The sequence below is a fragment of the Cajanus cajan genome, chromosome 11 (assembly GCF_000230855.2).
Source record: "Cajanus cajan strain Asha chromosome 11, NIPB_CcT2T_4, whole genome shotgun sequence".
Taxonomy (NCBI): Eukaryota; Viridiplantae; Streptophyta; class Magnoliopsida; order Fabales; family Fabaceae; genus Cajanus; species Cajanus cajan.
In genome coordinates this window covers 8,665,417-8,682,217 of record NC_138527.1, presented here as the reverse complement: position 1 = coordinate 8,682,217, position 16,801 = coordinate 8,665,417, and the positions used below count along the sequence as shown (strand labels likewise).

The 16,801-nt window shown below is 32.7% G+C and overlaps 2 protein-coding genes across 3 annotated transcripts in view; one reads left to right on the top strand and one right to left on the bottom strand.

Annotated features, from left to right (window-relative positions):
* LOC109810084 (DEAD/DEAH box RNA helicase family protein) overlaps window positions 1–7,303 on the top strand; it is a 49,524-nt gene extending 42,221 nt beyond the window's left edge. For both annotated transcript variants that reach the window (XM_020373464.3, XM_020373463.3), the window contains exon 17: window positions 6,907–7,303. In XM_020373464.3, the coding sequence (XP_020229053.2) occupies window positions 6,907–6,999 (93 nt within the window). In that variant the 3' untranslated portion in view covers window positions 7,000–7,303. The remainder of the gene's footprint in view (window positions 1–6,906) is intronic.
* Window positions 7,304–11,314: 4,011 nt separating this feature from the next.
* On the bottom strand, window positions 11,315–15,834 carry LOC109810054 (Pentatricopeptide repeat (PPR) superfamily protein). The gene is made up of 2 exons (XM_020373418.3): window positions 15,492–15,834; window positions 11,315–12,144 (listed from the first exon to the last, which is right to left on the bottom strand). Exons 1-2 carry the CDS (start codon window positions 15,774–15,776, stop codon window positions 11,716–11,718), a joined length of 714 nt encoding a protein of 237 aa, XP_020229007.1. The 5' UTR covers window positions 15,777–15,834; the 3' UTR covers window positions 11,315–11,715.
* Between the last annotated feature and the right edge of the window lie 967 nt (window positions 15,835–16,801).

Here is a 16,801-nt window from a genome sequence, read left to right as displayed (position 1 = left end):
AAACACAGGGTTCTAACTGTGATGCTTCACATTTGAAACTGGCACTTTCTGACCCCAACCATTGTTAAGAGAAGACTAGAAGTAGCTTGAGCCAAGCTTCTATATTCAGCTTTGGTACTGGATCGAGCTACAAGAGGCTGTTTGCGAGATTACCAGGAGACCAGATCGGGACCAAGATAAATTGCAGCCCCAGAAGTGGACCTACGATCATCAAGATCTGCAGCCCAATCAGCATCTCAAAGCCTGTAAAGAAAGTGGCTGAGAGGATACTGCAGGTTGAGGATGAAGGCCATGAAACAGAGTGCCTTTTAGATGTTGAAGAATATGTTTTACTACCATCCAATGTAATTCCAAAGGTTGATCCATAAATCGACAAACTTTATTGACTGCAAAGCTGATTTCAGGTCTAGTAATTAGTTGCATATTGGAGAGTTCCAAGTTGGAACTTCCAACAACTGACCTATAAAAGGTAGCATCAGAAAGAATATCTGTTCCAACTTTGGATAGTTTACAATTGGAAACCATTGGAGAAGATATAGAATTGGCTTCAAACACAATAGTTTTGTGCAGTAAATCTCTAATATATTTTGTTTGAGTGAGAACCAAGGAACCATTGACCATTGGTCGAACTCCAATACCCAAAAAATAGTCTAAAGCTCCCGATTGCTTGAGAGAGAATATTGAATCCAGTTGTTTAGAAAGCTGCTGGACTAAAATATTTGAGCTCCCTGTATTGATAATATCATCTACATACATCAAGATATAAACAATGGCAGTTAGCATGTGATAGGCAAATAAGGATGGATTGCACCTGCTAGACACAAAACTTAACTGCAAAAGAGTTGCCTTTAATTTGTCAAACCACTGTCTGGGTGCTTGTTTCAGATCATAGATAGCCTTATTCAACTTGCAGACCAAGGAAGAATCTGCAGTCTCAGAACCTGGGGGCTGCTGCATATACACAATTTCATCAAGTAATCCCTTAAGAAAAACATTGTTAACATCAAGTTGATCTAAAACCCAGTGATTAGTTAGAGCCAAAGTAAGAATGAGTCTTATTGTAACTAGTTTGATAACTGGAGAAAGCGTTTCATTGAAGTCAGATCTGGGAACTTGGTGAAATCCCTTAGCTACCAACCGAGCTTTGTATTTATTCAAAGTACCATCTGCATTTTCTTTTATGTGGAACACCCACTTACAAGTTACAACCAATAGCTTTCCTAGTGGGAGGAAGAGAAACCGAAGTCCATGTATTATTTTTGAGCAACACATCAAATTCCTGTTGCATAGCTGCCAGCCATTTTGGGTCCTTTAAAGCTTGTTTTACACTCTTAGGTTTAGAATAATTAAGAAGAAGATGAGCAGGGACACGACTAGGCAAGACACCAGACGTTGATCTTGTTTGCATGGAATGGATATTTATAGGTGATGAAGACAATGATGAAGAACTAGTGGAAGTAGAAACAGATTGGTTAGGAGAGACCAAGCTTGATGAAACATAGGATTGACTACTAGAAGAAGAACTAGGTGACTCAAGAGAGGGAATACTATGATTAGAATTAGGTATAGTGACATGAGGAGAAACAATAGGAATGGAGGCAGGGGTTGATGATGTATAAGGAACAGAAATTTCAAGTGTGGATGTAGGAAAAAGATTTGGGTAAGGAAACTTTGACTCATAGAAGATAACATCTTTTGATATAAGAAGTTTGCTTGTAGGTGAGAGATATTTGTAACCTTTGTGAGTAGTGAAATAGCCTAAGAACACACATTCATGGTATTTGAAATCAAACTTGTGAGAGTTGTAGTGTCTTAGAAGAGGATAACAAGCATAACCAAAAGTTTTGAGAAAGTGGTAGTCTGGATTTTGTTTGAACAGAGCTATTTAGGGAACATGAAAATTAAGAGAGGCTGTAGGCAATCTATTAATAAGATAGACAGAAGTTATAAAAGCATGATCTCAATATTTTAAGGGTAAAGCAACATGACTAAGGAGAGTTATACCTAGATCAACTATGTGCCTGTGTTTTCTTTCTCTGACACCATTTTGATGGTATGAGGACATATTAATCTATGATGAATACTAAATTCTCTCAAATATTTGCTTAGTGGTCTAAATTCTCCTCCCCAGTCAGTTTGTAGGCTTTTAAGAGAAGTATTGAATAGTAACTCAGCCATGGCTTTAAATTGCTTGAAAATAGGGAAGGTCTCAGATTTACTTTTATAGAAGATAATTCCATCTAAACTTGGAGTAAGCATCAATAAACGTAATATAATAAGAAAAATTATTAGAAGATGGTTCAGGTGAGGGTCCCCACAAGTCACTGTAGACCAATTCTAAAGGAAATTTATAAACTGTTTCAGACATAGTAGAAGGTAACCTATGAGGTTTCTGATAGATTTCATTGGATATCGAAAAAGATTCAGAAAGGAAATAAAGATTGTTGTATTATTTTGCTATTGAACCCTAGCTGGTCAATGTAAGCCAGAAGGAAAGAATATAGTGATACAAGGAAATTCGAGAGTGCCTATCTCTCCCAGATTATTCCACTATTTTTCACATACCCTACTTCTATAATTCTCTCATATTTATACAAAGTAACTGCCTCCAACAGAACAACTACCAATTAGTTAATATAATAACTAACTGTCCCCCCTTTGCCTCCTAACATAGGCCCTCTTAACTATGGGTCCCCTATCAATACTCCCCCCTAATGCAATCACCTTATCCTCAAGGTGGAATTGTGGAAATGTTGTATTCATCTTTGTAACTGTCTCCCACGAGTTCTCAAAGTTTGGTAGGTTGTGCCACTGGACAAGAACCTCTAGTTACCCAACTCTGCTATATTTGTAGGATAAAATCTCTGTTGGTTGTAGCTGCAATTCCCATTCAACAGAAAGCTCCATCGGAAGGGGCCGCACTTGTGTTTCGAGTGGAATGACCTTCTTTAACTTGCTGACATGAATTCTGCTGCCCTTTGGTAATTGCAACTTATAAGCCACTGTACCAACCTTAGCCACCACCTGGAAAGGACCATAGAACCTAGGAGTCAATTTCTCGTTCCTCTTTTTAGCCGGAGACTTGAGTTTATATGGTTGTGCCTTCAAATAAACCCAGTCTGCTACCTCAAAACTAACATCTCTCCTTTTCTTGTCAGCCTATTGTTTCATCCTTGATTGTGCCTTACAAATGTTAGCTCTTAACTCCTCCAAAACTCCATCTTGCTCCTCAGCCAATAAATTCACGGCCTCCACCTTTAAAGGAAAAGTTTGAGCTTTAAAAATGGCTGGAGGATCTCTCCCATAGATAGCTTTAAATGCCATCATACCAGAAGACTGATTATAATGCGTGTTAAAGCAAAATTCTGCCCAAGGTAACCAACTAGGCCATTTCTTGGGTTTATCCCCCACAAAACATCTTAAGTAATCCTCCAAACATCTATTAACTACCTCTGTTTGCCCATCCGATTGAGGGTGATAGGCTGAAGTATAATTCAATCTAGTGCCTGCCGACTTAAAATTCGGACCAAAATTGACTCAAAAATAATTTGTCCATATCCATTACAATAGCCTCGAAAAACCCATTTAGTTGGACCACTTCTTTAATGAATATTTTAGCAACTTCATGAGCTGAGAAAGGATGTGATAGAGGTAAGAAATGAGCATATTTAGATAATCTGTCTACTACCACCAGCACTGTATCTTTGCCCAAAGCTCTCGACAATCCACAAATGAAATCCTCCGTAATTTCTTCTTTCCATCTCTTCCATTCCTCCATTTCCGCTCTTGAAATGGAAGCATCAAGCATACATCATCTGCCGTGAGAGTCCATCCACAGCTTTGTTCACATAACCAGGTTTATATTGAATCTCAAAGTCAAATCCCAATAACTTGGTGGTCCACTTGTGATGCTCTTCCCTCAACAGCCTTTTCTCAATGAGAAATTTGAGACTTCTCTGGTCAGTTTTGATAATGAACCTCCTGCCCATCAAGTAATGTCTCCACTTCTGTATAGCCACAACAATTGCCATTAATTCTCTCTCATAAATCAATTTCTTCTGAGCCTTTTTTGATAATGATTTGGTCATTAAAGTTAATGGTCTGCCCTCTTGTAATAACATTGCCCCTATTCCCTTGTAAGCATCCGATTCTACCACAAAATACTTGGAGAAATTTGGTGCTGCCAATGTTGGTAATGCTGCCATGGCCTTTTTCAGTGCATCAAAAGCTTTGGTAGCTTCCTCTTCCATAAAAATGCTTCCTTCTTTAACAATCTAGTCAAGGGCCTGGATAGTACCTCATATCCTTGCACAAATCACCTGTAGTATCCAATCAATCCTAAAAAACTCCTCAGACCTTTGAGATTTGTGGGGTAAGCCAATTAAGCATGGCTTCCACCTTGGTAGAGTCTGCTGCTACTCCACTGGCATAAATGACATGACCCAAATATTCCATGTGTGACCTAACAAATTCACACTTCTTCTTGTTGGCCACTAATGAATTTTCCTGCAGTAAGTCAGCACCTATCTTAGGTAGTGTTAATGATCCTCCAAACTCCTGCTGTACACCAAAATATCATTAAAAAATACCAAGACAAACTTCCCCAAATATCACCTTAATACTTCATTCATCAACCCTTGGAATGTTGAGGGAGCATTGGTAAGGCCAAATGGCATTACCAAATAGTCATGTGTTCTAAAAGCTATCTTTTGAACATCTTCCTCTTTCATTCGAATCTGGTGATAACCGGACTTCAAGTCTAACTTAGAAAAAATGGTGGCCCCAACCAGTTCATCCAAGAGCTCATCAATGACTGGAATTGGAAATTATCCGGGATAGTTACCTTATTGAAAGCCCTGTAATCCACACAAAACATCCAACTCCCATCCTTCTTTTTAACTAAAATAATAGGACTAACATAGGGACTAACACTAGGCCTAATTATTCCAGCTCTCAACATATCTTGCACCAATTTCTCAATTTCATTCTTTTGATAATAAGGATACTTGTAAGGCCTCAGATTTGGAATCTCTGCCCCCTCCTTTAAGAAGATAGCATGGTCTTGCCTCCTTGAAGGAGGTAGCCCTTGGGGTTCTTGAAAAACAGACTCAAACTCTTCTAGAATCTGTCTTATGCAATCTGGAATTGTTCTTATTCTTTCCTTTGGTTCCATTGCAGCCAAACAACACTCCACCCAATAAATCTCCTCCTCCACCTCCAAGTGTTTGAGTGTACCTTTTAATGGGGCTTCTAATACACTCAAGGAAGAATCTCCCTTAATCTGATAGACTTCTCCACCCATTTTGATTTTCCAGGTTAATTTATCAAAATTAGCCTTGATTTCCCCCAATCATCTTAACCATTCCATTCCCAACATATTGTCCACTCCATCCAAAGCAAACAAATAAAAATTTTGGGTCAAGGGGACTTTCTGCACCACCAGTTCCAAATCTGCACACATCCCTTGAGCCTTCACACTATGACCATCTCCTACTTTTACCCAATATTGTTTTGTTCTATCTACTAGTAGCCTCAATCTTTTCACAACAGATTCAACAATGATATTGTGGGAAGCTCCACAATCAATCAGAATTAAAATTGGGTTATCTTGTTGCTCTCCCCAAATTTTGAAAGAATGCTTGCAAGTCATACCCACCATACTTCGAATGTTCAGCAGTTCCTGTGATAATGTGTATTTGGTACTTGCAGATTTTGGCCTGATTCTCACTTTTTGATTCTTTAATATATTTGGATGGAAAGAAATGTTTCAATCGCCTAGTTGGCAGTCTTCTATGAGTCCATTTCAGATTGAGTAGTTTTTCTAGCTTATTCGATGTGTTCCCCTATTTTAGGGGAGGCTTTGATAGATTTACAGGAGATTGTCATCTTGTATTGCATACTTCTGGATATTATTATTATTATTGTTATTATTTTTATTAATTAGGATTCTTATCCTCTTTCATTTATCTTTCTGCTCTTAATTCTGTTTATAAAAAAGTATCACTAGTTAAAATTGATTCAAAAGTGGATTTTTTGGGAACAGAGACACTATTAAAGATGGTCAGTTAGGTTTTTCAACAGAAATTAGTCATTAACAAAGTTGGTAGATATTTTACACCGATAACATGATAAGAAAAAACAAAAGGTGAAAATTTGTTGTTCATCACATAACTACTGGGTTATAGGCCTTAAGAGAGCTTTGGACTTTTGAATAGACTTGAACATAGTCATTTAACAAGGAACAGTTCTCACTCAAATGAAGAGGTGTATGTAGGTAGGTAGGTAGTTTATTTACACATTTTAGGGATGAGAGAACCTTTCATGAGTTGGGGCATGTCAATCTGTAGAAACTGGAAACTATTATGCAGCGCTTTCTGCCTTCTCAACTGTCAAAGGAACTGAAACTCAGCTAAACCGCTTGAATATATGGTTTAGTTTTGGGTATTTGCAACTAGATAACTTTAAACTATCAAAAAGCAAATCTATCAGCATGCTGAATGCAGTAATTGAAGCTGCCATTACCAGTGCACAGAATAGTGGTTGCCGAGTAGAAAGTTTGGAATCAAGTAGGCAGACATACATAAGCTGCAGCAAATTCAGTTAGAATGTGTCACATTATGGTCTTGCATATTCTAGAATTTGTAGCTGTTGTTTAAGGTATAGCTTAGGAAATTGCATATTGATCAAGTGAATAAACTTTTTATGGTCGTGTTTTGTTTTTAGTTTTTACGTTTTTAGCTTCAATGTTGATGTGGGTTATAATTCTAATCCCACGGACCAATACGAGAAAGGTTACTTGCTGAACTAGTTTATGCTATATTTCAGCGGATCTAGTGATGATGATACTGCTATTTCTTTTAAATTATAACAATACATTAATTTCCGATTGTCCTGATATGATTGCAGAAAATTATAAGTTCGTCCCATGATTTGGAGCAATTTCCTGCACTTAAACTGGAGCTTAGCATGAGACAGCCGCTTTGCCTACTAGGTGATTGAATCTTGGTGTGGTATACTGCAATGGTATGCAGAAGTTTCTGTGCTCGTTCTGATTATTTTGACAATGTAATTATTTTGATGGCTCTTGATGGTCATGTATACCGATTTAGCCTTTAGGTATATGTTTATATATTGAAAGGCCTTTATTGTCTTTTTACCCTGTTTTAGCCGTGATGCTTCCTTGTAAGCAATGTTTGTAATGTTAAGATGTATCAAAACAATCCAAAAATATTTTCACCAAAAAAAAAAGCAATTCAGAAATATATACATGGGAATTAAAATGAAAAGAATATTAGAAAGCTTACTCTTGTTTCTTTATACTTTTTTATATCTTTCTCATCTTTTATTTCCTTTGGGTTTTTTTAGCATTTTGCATTTGCAATCTTATTGAGGGTGCATGTGGTCAAGAGTGTTCCTTCACTTGATTCCCAGTTTAAAAGCCTTGGAAATTCGGTAGTTTTCTACCAACAACGTTAGGGATATCGGTCAGGTAAAGGAATGATAGTGATTTTACACTTTTTTAAAATATATTTTTATTATTAGAAGAAATTTTATGTGAAATTCGTTAAAAATGCCTGAAATCTATATTATTGAATTAAGACCTGAATAAGATAATGAGATTAACGTGGAATTTTCCTAATAACAGAGTATATTAAAAAAAATGTGTTATAACATTCCTCCAGCATTTTTTTATTGTTTAATACTTATCTTCTTGTTTCCATGTTTTTAGATATTTTAACCTATTATTATACAAAATGATGTTTTAAAATTTTAAAGTCTAATTAATACTTTTTTTAATAAATATATCCTTATTTAATATTCATTGCTAATAGTGTAGACATCCAGAATTCGAGTATTAAATTAAGGTATTTTAGTCCAAATGTAATAATAGTTTTCATGAAATATTTCTTAAAGCATCGAAAGAAATGAGAAAGTAATATAAAAAAAAATTAAAACTTTTTTAAAAAGTTTGTGACTATATGTATAACTATTGTGATTTGTGTAAAGATGAAATTTGAACCAAATTTAAGTTGTTGCTTCTGTAAGAATTTAATTTGAATGGATAGAAATGGCAAGTTATTTTAATGTTATTGTCTTTGTCTAACCATTGGTTGACATGTATAGTAAGTTTATTAATTTTTGTAATGATTACTTTAAAAGTTATATTTAAATTTTCCATTAATGATTTGACATTATAGATTTTACATTGAAGGCTTAAAAAATTTGAGAGTAAGTTACATTAATATTGTTGAAGTTGTGTAATTGTTCTAACACTTTTTTTAAACATTATGATAGCTTTTCTTATATGGGGTCATAATGTAATTTTTTTTTTTGAAAAAATCAATGGGGTTAATGTCTAAATGGTGTTTGTGTAACATTTTTTAAACAATTATGAGAGTTATTATAGGAGTAAAAAACTAGGAATTTTGTACAATTTTACAAAATTTTAGGAGCTGTAAGTGTAATTTACTAAAAAAATAAAACTCAATGACTACTTGTTAATTAAATGTAAAAAATAATCTTTTACACACATTTTAGATAATATCAAAGTATATCTTAAATTCATTATGGATCATCCATCATATTATTTATACACCAAGCTTAATAATGTTAAACATAACTGAAACCATTAAAAAAAATCATGTTACATGTCAACTAAAGATAAGACCCAAATAGAATATATAAATGGAGATAACCCTAACTTTAAAAATTAATTTTGTAGAGTTTAGTTAAACCTAAAGTCACATTATTAATATGGTAAAAATATTGTATTTATTCTCTAGTTAATCATAACAAAAACATGTTAACAAGGTGACTTCAATAATTCAAGAGAGGATAGGTTAAAATATAATTAAAAAAAATCACACTCTAAAATCTTTTAGTTGTGATGAATATAATATATATATATATATAGAGATAGATAGAAAGAGAGAAGTTCCCAAATTAATTTTAATATATAAATAATCATAATTTTGGATACAACTCAAATTAATAATGTAAAACAATTAAGCACAAACAAAGACAAAGGAGTTAGAAAATGCAATGCCATTAATATTGGTTCAGTCCAAGTTAAAACCGTCCAGTTCTCGAGTGATATTTCTGTTTTCTTCACTAATATATAAGAGTTGAAAGTGAAACAAATATTTTACACTTAAGAAATCTTCCTTGATAAGCCAACTAGAGATGCTCCTCAATTTTTCACTTTAACCACCCACTAAGAACAACTTTCCTATGGAAACCTTACTTGCAAATCTGGGTGATCGCTAACACTTCGAACCACCGAGAAAACTAACTGAATTTTTATAACCAGAGAAAGTCAAAACAAAACAATACCCTAAGAAGTAGAGATTACATAAATTGAAACACACTTATAATTTCATCCTCTCAAATCTTGACTTATTAGACTAAAACCCTTTTATAGTTAATTTTCTCTCAATCACTTGTTATCAGCCATAGAAAAATAATTTTATTATATATGAATTTAAAGATAAAACAATTTCAAAAAGTATACCTCTTGATAAATAAATAAATAAATAATATATATATATATATATATATATATATATATATATATATATATATATATATATATATATATATATATATATCAATCATATCTCTAATTTCCACAATAATTAGGAATAGGGAAAGATAAAGATTTTTCAAAAAATTGTTTTACTCATGGAAATCTATTCCTTCCCTAAAAGAATTGATTCTCTCGGAAAACCATACATTCCAAATTTGATTATTGTGCCTGTAACTCAAATTTACTTCGAGTGAATTGATTCTCATTGATTTCACTCCAAGGAATCATTTCTTTCTACCTGGAACGAGAATTTTGACTTAAAACACTTCATTTTACTTTAGGATTATTTATAAGCTTTTTTCAGGTTACCCTAATGAGTTTAGATTAAGATAGGATTAAGTAGTCTTACAAAACAAATAACTTGAACAATTTAATTAAAAATAAATTTTTTTGATCCATGACAAGTCTTCATTACACCTTTCTTGATGTTCTGATTTTTAGAATCGTCCTTCATAGGTTATGTTTATCAAATGTTTTTCAAAAGTTACTTGTAGCTTTTGCAGGCATGGCAATTAAATTTGGATTCATGAGTATCTTTGATTTTGACCTGATTTGTTGAGAAAAAATATTCGTTGACTGTGTTTTGATTTAGGTTCCTTTTAACTTGTAGAAACAATGTTGGCTTTGAGTTTTGGGATCGAACATTCTATACTATCCTACAAAGTAAGTGTGTACATGCACCTAGAGATCAAACTACATCATTTATAACTCCATGAGATTTGGTCGAGTCGAAAAAGATAGGGCCTCTCATATGATAGTGGGAAGAGATAGAGTTCAAACCCTTACTCTTCTCTTTAAGCGTGGAAACTATCCTTACTTTAGATTGGGGTGTTATCCCCTCTCCCTAAATTTCTCTCTAAAAAAATTTGAAATAAATTATTATATTTATCATCAATAACTTTTTATTGTATTATTCTATCTTAAAATTTATTGGTGTTTGATTTTTTTTAATCACAAATCGGGTCAATTTTTTTTATATTAATATAAATTATTTAATACTCCATTATATACATCAAAAATGAAAATTGATGTCAAATATACTTTTAAGTAAGAACTCTGATTATATAATTATAACTAAATGATTTGATTGACAAAAATCACATTTTATAGTTATTGCCAGTATAATAGTTGTATAATTTATAATGCCTTAATTTGTTTCCTTTTATATATAGACACATTACAATTAATATTTTATTCTCATAATCAATTTTTATAATTACTGAAAATATTAATATTATAATAACAATTCTAATTATTATAATATCGGGAGAGGTAAAAGACAAAGGCATATCTGTAGAAGGTTTTTTTATTTATTTATTTATTTATTTTTTTTTTTTTTTTATATATATATCAATGTGCAAAGAAGTGTTCCTATTTATAGTGCAGAACATGAGACAATTTAATAAGGGAAACTTGGAAAAAAAAATCCTATAAAATAATATCAGGACTAATTCGAATTACAGTGTCAAATAAAGATGCACAATCATATTTTCAATATTATAACACAAATATTGTTCATTTCCCAGATTTCTTTTCCTGAAAGCCTAAAAATATTTTCATTTTCTGGATTTCATTTTTGGAGAGTCCAAAATATGTATAATGTGTTGTCGGATTTTCTTGTCGTGTCTGTTCATTTTCACTTTGGTGATCATTATTCTGTTTTCAAACTTTCTAATGTCTTGAGCCTCTAGGCTAATAGGTAAAGATCAACCAATAGATACTCTGGGAGGCATGCAACCTAGTTCTTGAACCATTATAGCTCGAGTACTGTATGTTTGAGTACACAAGTTATGGAACTTAGAAAAAAAGAAAAGAAAGTGAGGACGATGTACACCTGAAGAACAAGGAAGTGGGGTAAAAAGACATTGAGCAACTCCCTCCATACAAATCATGAACATTGTTTACGCTAAGATGTAAATTGATTAAAAAAAAAGCTTCAAATTTGGGAAAGAGACAAAACTGCAATTTAAAGAGGAACAATTGTGATTATATACAACAGCTACCAGGTCTCAACACTGCATGGCATCACGTAGGTTCAGCATACAAAACATGCTGCAAACACCACGATCCCTACACATAATAAAATTTGTTAGATCATAGAGCTGATAGTTCTGAAGGAGTCAAGGGAACTAGGAAATGATATTCTCATTATCTCTCTCCTTGTGCTGCTCATGATCTTCAAACAAGTCCTCTGGAGGGTCGTAGATTATCATATCTGGGAAAATCTCTAAGAAGTCATCTTTTACTTTCTCTCTTAATTCTGGATATGGAATGAGCCCTTTTAATATCACTCGAAAAGGCAATGAAAGAGGAGGCTCAGGAGATTGTCTCATTTCTTCATATATGTTCATTGCCTCTGTGGGCAATCCACTGTCCAGAAAAACTCTAATAATATCTCCAAATGTATGCTGATCGAATAAAACTTCCTCTGCTTTCAAATCATCCCAAACCCTCTTAGATTCTTCCACCCTTCTGTTTCGTGCAAGCATCATAAGCATGTCTCTATAAAAAAACATGTCTGGCCTGTACCATATTTCTTTCCGGACTATATCATACAACTGAGAAAGAAATGAAGGATTGATTAATATATAACCAATGCATATCAAAATATGAGATCAAATAGTAATTAAAACACCAAGAATTATGATAAAACTTAGGTACTGACTCTGTTGTTGTTGTTCTCTAATTAAAAGTGAAGTTTCACCTTACATATTATTGATTTCTATATTAAATGTAAATGCATATCATCGAAGTGAAACTCTAACTTTGAATGGAAAACAATACCAACGAGACTTGTCGTATGTACCTAAGTTTTATTCTTTTTTATTGTTTATTTTTTTTCTGGTTCAATTTTTTATCCAGTCATAAAAGTAGCATAAAAACGTGAAACAAAGCAATTCAAGAGAAGTAGATAAATTGCTCAAGATTTTTCTTTACAAACCCAAAAATAACTAGGGAAAATTAGTTGGACAGTTGATCTTCATAATTTCAAGTTTCAATTATGAAAGCTTTTCCTTCTTGGCAGGGTCGATTATCCAACCCAATGCTTAAGAGTTTACATCTCGGATGTTTGATAGTCTGTCTTCTTGTCATACTTGTGTGTGCAGGCAAACCCATGCAGACTTCATAAACTTTAATTCTAAACTTGATTCTTAGCAAGAGATATATACTTCAATAACATCATTTATCATATATTACATAATTTAGTAGCATCTCTATAAAAAACATTCAACATACTAACTTCATAACAAAGCAACTAGAAGTTATAAAATATAAATATATATTACATTATACATCACTTGCTTGATCCAACAATTATATTATACACAAAATAATGATTAAAACATAAAATTAACTTTATAAACCTAATATATATTACAGAATATTAGCTGGGCATGTGAGCCAAGAACTTCTTATAATGCTTAGTTTTGTAAACTTTCACACTCTAGATATCCAATCTTAGTCATGAGAAGGGTCTGCTGAGATCCTAAATCTTCTAGGTATATGGCTAAGTATTCCTTATATAACTTGGGAATTCTTCTCCTCCGGGTCGAGTTAGACCTAGTCCATTCCCCATTCTGATGTAGACAGGCTATTTGACCCAAGAATCTATCATCTTACTAAGACTGTAGATTTTTGTGGTAAAACCATAGAGAAATCTAACCTCATAAGCTAACAGAACAGAAGGTTTATAAATTTTTTCAAAGTTTACCAAAAAGGCTAAATCAGAGTTCACACATGATTTAACTATTTTTTAAGAGCTAGAATCATAAACTTGTAATTGTAATAGTTTAAGACTTTTGCGCTAACTCGGGTGGTTGGCAATGATGGTCTCATATTTCTACTCATGTTCCACCTCCATCATTTAATCAGATCCTTCTATCTTTTGAATTTACTCATGTGTGCAATCTTTTTATTTTCTAGTTGACTAATGGACCATGAGTCAAGATGAGTGTTTGCCAAAAAAATGAATCCATCAGGTTCCATGGCTAGCTTGAAAGCTTGATTGGTAATTAAAGGGCATACTCATCTTAATAGGTTGACCACTCTAAGACTTTCTCTCTGGTAGCTATCCTCATATTAGTTTTCCTTTTTTGTTTCTGCTGTGGCCACTAATTGTTAGCTCCTTCATTACTTTGATGAAAAGAATGCCTTCGTTCATTGCTCCTTCATTACCATGTTGCGCATAAGAACTTGAGATTTGCAAACTTCACAAATTTCTATAAGGGTTGAAACGGTTGCCAAAGCACGGTTTAATTGGTTCAGTAAAAATGTAGTGACTAAATTTGATCCAAAGAGGAATGCATGTGAGAATCATAGTTTGGGTAATCAATTGACACTCATAATTTTTTCTGCGCTGTTAGTTAAAACAAAGGACTCCTGACAGCTAAAACACTTTCTTGGGATTGCAGTGTCCAGACTTTAAAGGGGCATTTTCCATTCCCAAAGGAGGTATGTGCTATATTTGTTGAAATATAATGGACCATTGAAAGTAAGTAGTGACAATCTCATGATAACAAAAGTGAAAACTGAAAATGAATAATAACAAAGTGTTGGAAGACCCAAAGGGATAAAGGAGAGTTGTATGAAAATTCAGCTATCTTATTGTGATGTGACCAGATATTACCTTCTTAGTGAACTTAGTTGGTCAGTCCATGTCATCACCTAGCCAGAACTACGCAATGGGATGTAGTTGTTCCCATTCTAAAGCATCTTAAAGGAGAACTAGGTCATGGGGATGTTTATGCGAAGTTGATGGATTTTCTAACGCAGATTGAGCCAGAACTTTATTACACAAGAAGCCCACAACCTCGTATTATCTTTTTTAGGGGTAATCTTGTAGCTCTGAATCTTAAATTATATGAAAACTTATAAGGATATCTCATTTGTCAAAAGAACTGGTGATCTCTTATTATATAGAGATTTAATACCTAATTGGTTTTCTAGAAGTACTTTTAGGAGAGAAAAATAAGGAGGAAAATCAAAATAAGTTTCTCCATAAACTAAAATTAGCTAATGCATGAATTAAAAATAAAATTTTGGAGAAACTAATATGAGAGAGCTTCTACATAAGCTAAAATTATCTTGTGGAAAAGCTTATTTCATTTTTCCTTCCTATTTTAACTCTCCTAGAAGTGCTTATGAAGAAGTTTACTCACACAGGCTCTTAGTGTATAAAAAAAGAGCCATACGTGGCTAATAATCCTGTATATTATCCTATGAAGATTTAGTGTAACAAACAAACAGCCATACACAGCCAATAGTCTGACATTCCATTTAAGAACTAACCACAGAAGTGAATCACGATTTCATTTGGGAAAATCCTTTAAAAAGGGATAATTTTGTTAGAACATGTTAAAGAGCTAGAGACCCATTAGCTGGTATGTTCACTAAAGCCTTGGTAGGCATATGTAACAAATAGGAATATTAGCATGTGCTAATGGTGTAAGGATACTTTAGCCTTTCATTATTCCCTGTCAATGTGTGTAACACTATTATGTTATGGCCAATCAATCATTTCTTAGTTATTTCCTCATAACACACTATTAGAGCAGGTAATAACATTTTGTGTTGGGGAGTTTTACACCAAAAAACACTCTACACAATTAGTGAGTAACCCACAATGAGTAATGAGTAAATCACTTAATTGAACTTCAAATTACAACATAGCTTAAAACCTTAAGGTATTAGGTATGGATCTTTTCACTTATGTACTACTTATCAAGTCCAACTCTAACATATATAACACTCACTTGACACTTGAACTTCAACAGTTTCAAAGCAAGAAAATTGCATATAGTTGCTGAAATTGAACGATAGGTTTAAATAATGGGATGTGGTATTAGGTGTTTGAATGAATGAAAAGAAAAGAAAAGAAAAGAAAGATTGAGATGGAAAAAGGAACCTTGATGCAGAGGAAGACTTGGTTCTGTCTCTGGAACTCTGCGAGGACGGCGACGAGGTCGGACTTGAGCAAGCGGGAGACGCTGGACCGGATGTAGCGGTCGAGGCGGACCGGGTCGGACCGGAGCCTCTTGAGCTCTTTGGCCACTACCAGCCCTTCCTTACCCATCTCCTTCTTCCGCCGCCATATGGAAAGGCTTGGGCTCGAGGGCCCACCCGAAACCCACCGGGCCCAGTTACGGGACCCCGCTCGCACCGCTGCAGCAACTGCAACACGCAGCAGCATTAACAATAACACAGAAGGAAAGGAACAAACAACTGATGCTACGCTCAAATCAAAGAAAGGACCATTTCCTACACTTTTATTTAAAAATAGTTAAAATGCTTATTTATTTATTTATATATATTTTTTTCTTATTTTTTCTTATTAATTCATATACTTATATTTTTTTAAAATACTTTAGATAATTTTTTTCATTTTTATATTTTATATTTTATATTTTTTATTACTATCTGTTAATTATTTTTTAACGTTATAAAAATATTAGTTGTCAAATCTATTTTAATTATTCTAAATTAAATTTTTGTATCTTTTATCTTTATTTGTTATATTCATTATTGAGATACTTTTTTATATTTATAAAATTAAAGATCTCTATTATGTCAATACAAATTAAAAAATGTTAAAAAAAAATTAATAATAAAAATTTAAAATTTAAAAAAAAATTATAAATATAAAAAATAAAATTAATTTTAAATAATAAAAATTAAAAAGGATTGAAAAAGATAAATATATAAACTAAAAATTATATTTTGAATTATAAAGATTTAGAGATATATAAAATTGTATGTATTAAAAAAAATATTTTAATCATTAAAAATTAAAAAAAAAAAATAAGAGAGGATTGTCATTGTAATTTGGAAATGTAAATCTGTTTAGGCTTAATTTTTTTTTAATCAATATTCTTTTGCTTAACTTTTGATTTTTATAAAATGTTTATTTTTAATTTTTAATATCTGTCGTAATAATTTTTATTATTTTAAATAACGTGTCAAATATGAAATATTATATTATTTAAATTTACTTGGAAACAATGTTTATTTTTATGCCACATCACCAAAAACAATAAAAATAGTCATGAGAGAAAACTAAAAAAATAAACAAAAAATTTTCAAGAACTAAAATAAAAAAGGTTTATTTCGAAGACAAAAGATATTTAAAGCATCTATCTATTTTTTATGAAAAATGAAAATATAATATTTGGGTCTTTTAAGAAAATTACGTGTAAATTATACAAGTTAGTCCCATTC

What these genes read in the sequence shown, in the direction of transcription:
- LOC109810054 (XM_020373418.3), bottom strand. Translation starts at nt 15,776, where the DNA reads ATGCTGCTGCGTGTTGCAGTTGCTGCAGCGGTGCGAGCGGGGTCCCGT. An exon ending in AAGTCTTCCTCTGCATCAAG is followed by an intron (nt 12,145 to 15,491) that starts GTTCCTTTTTCC and finishes TTTCTTTCTCAG; the next exon opens with TTGTATGATATAGTCCGGAA.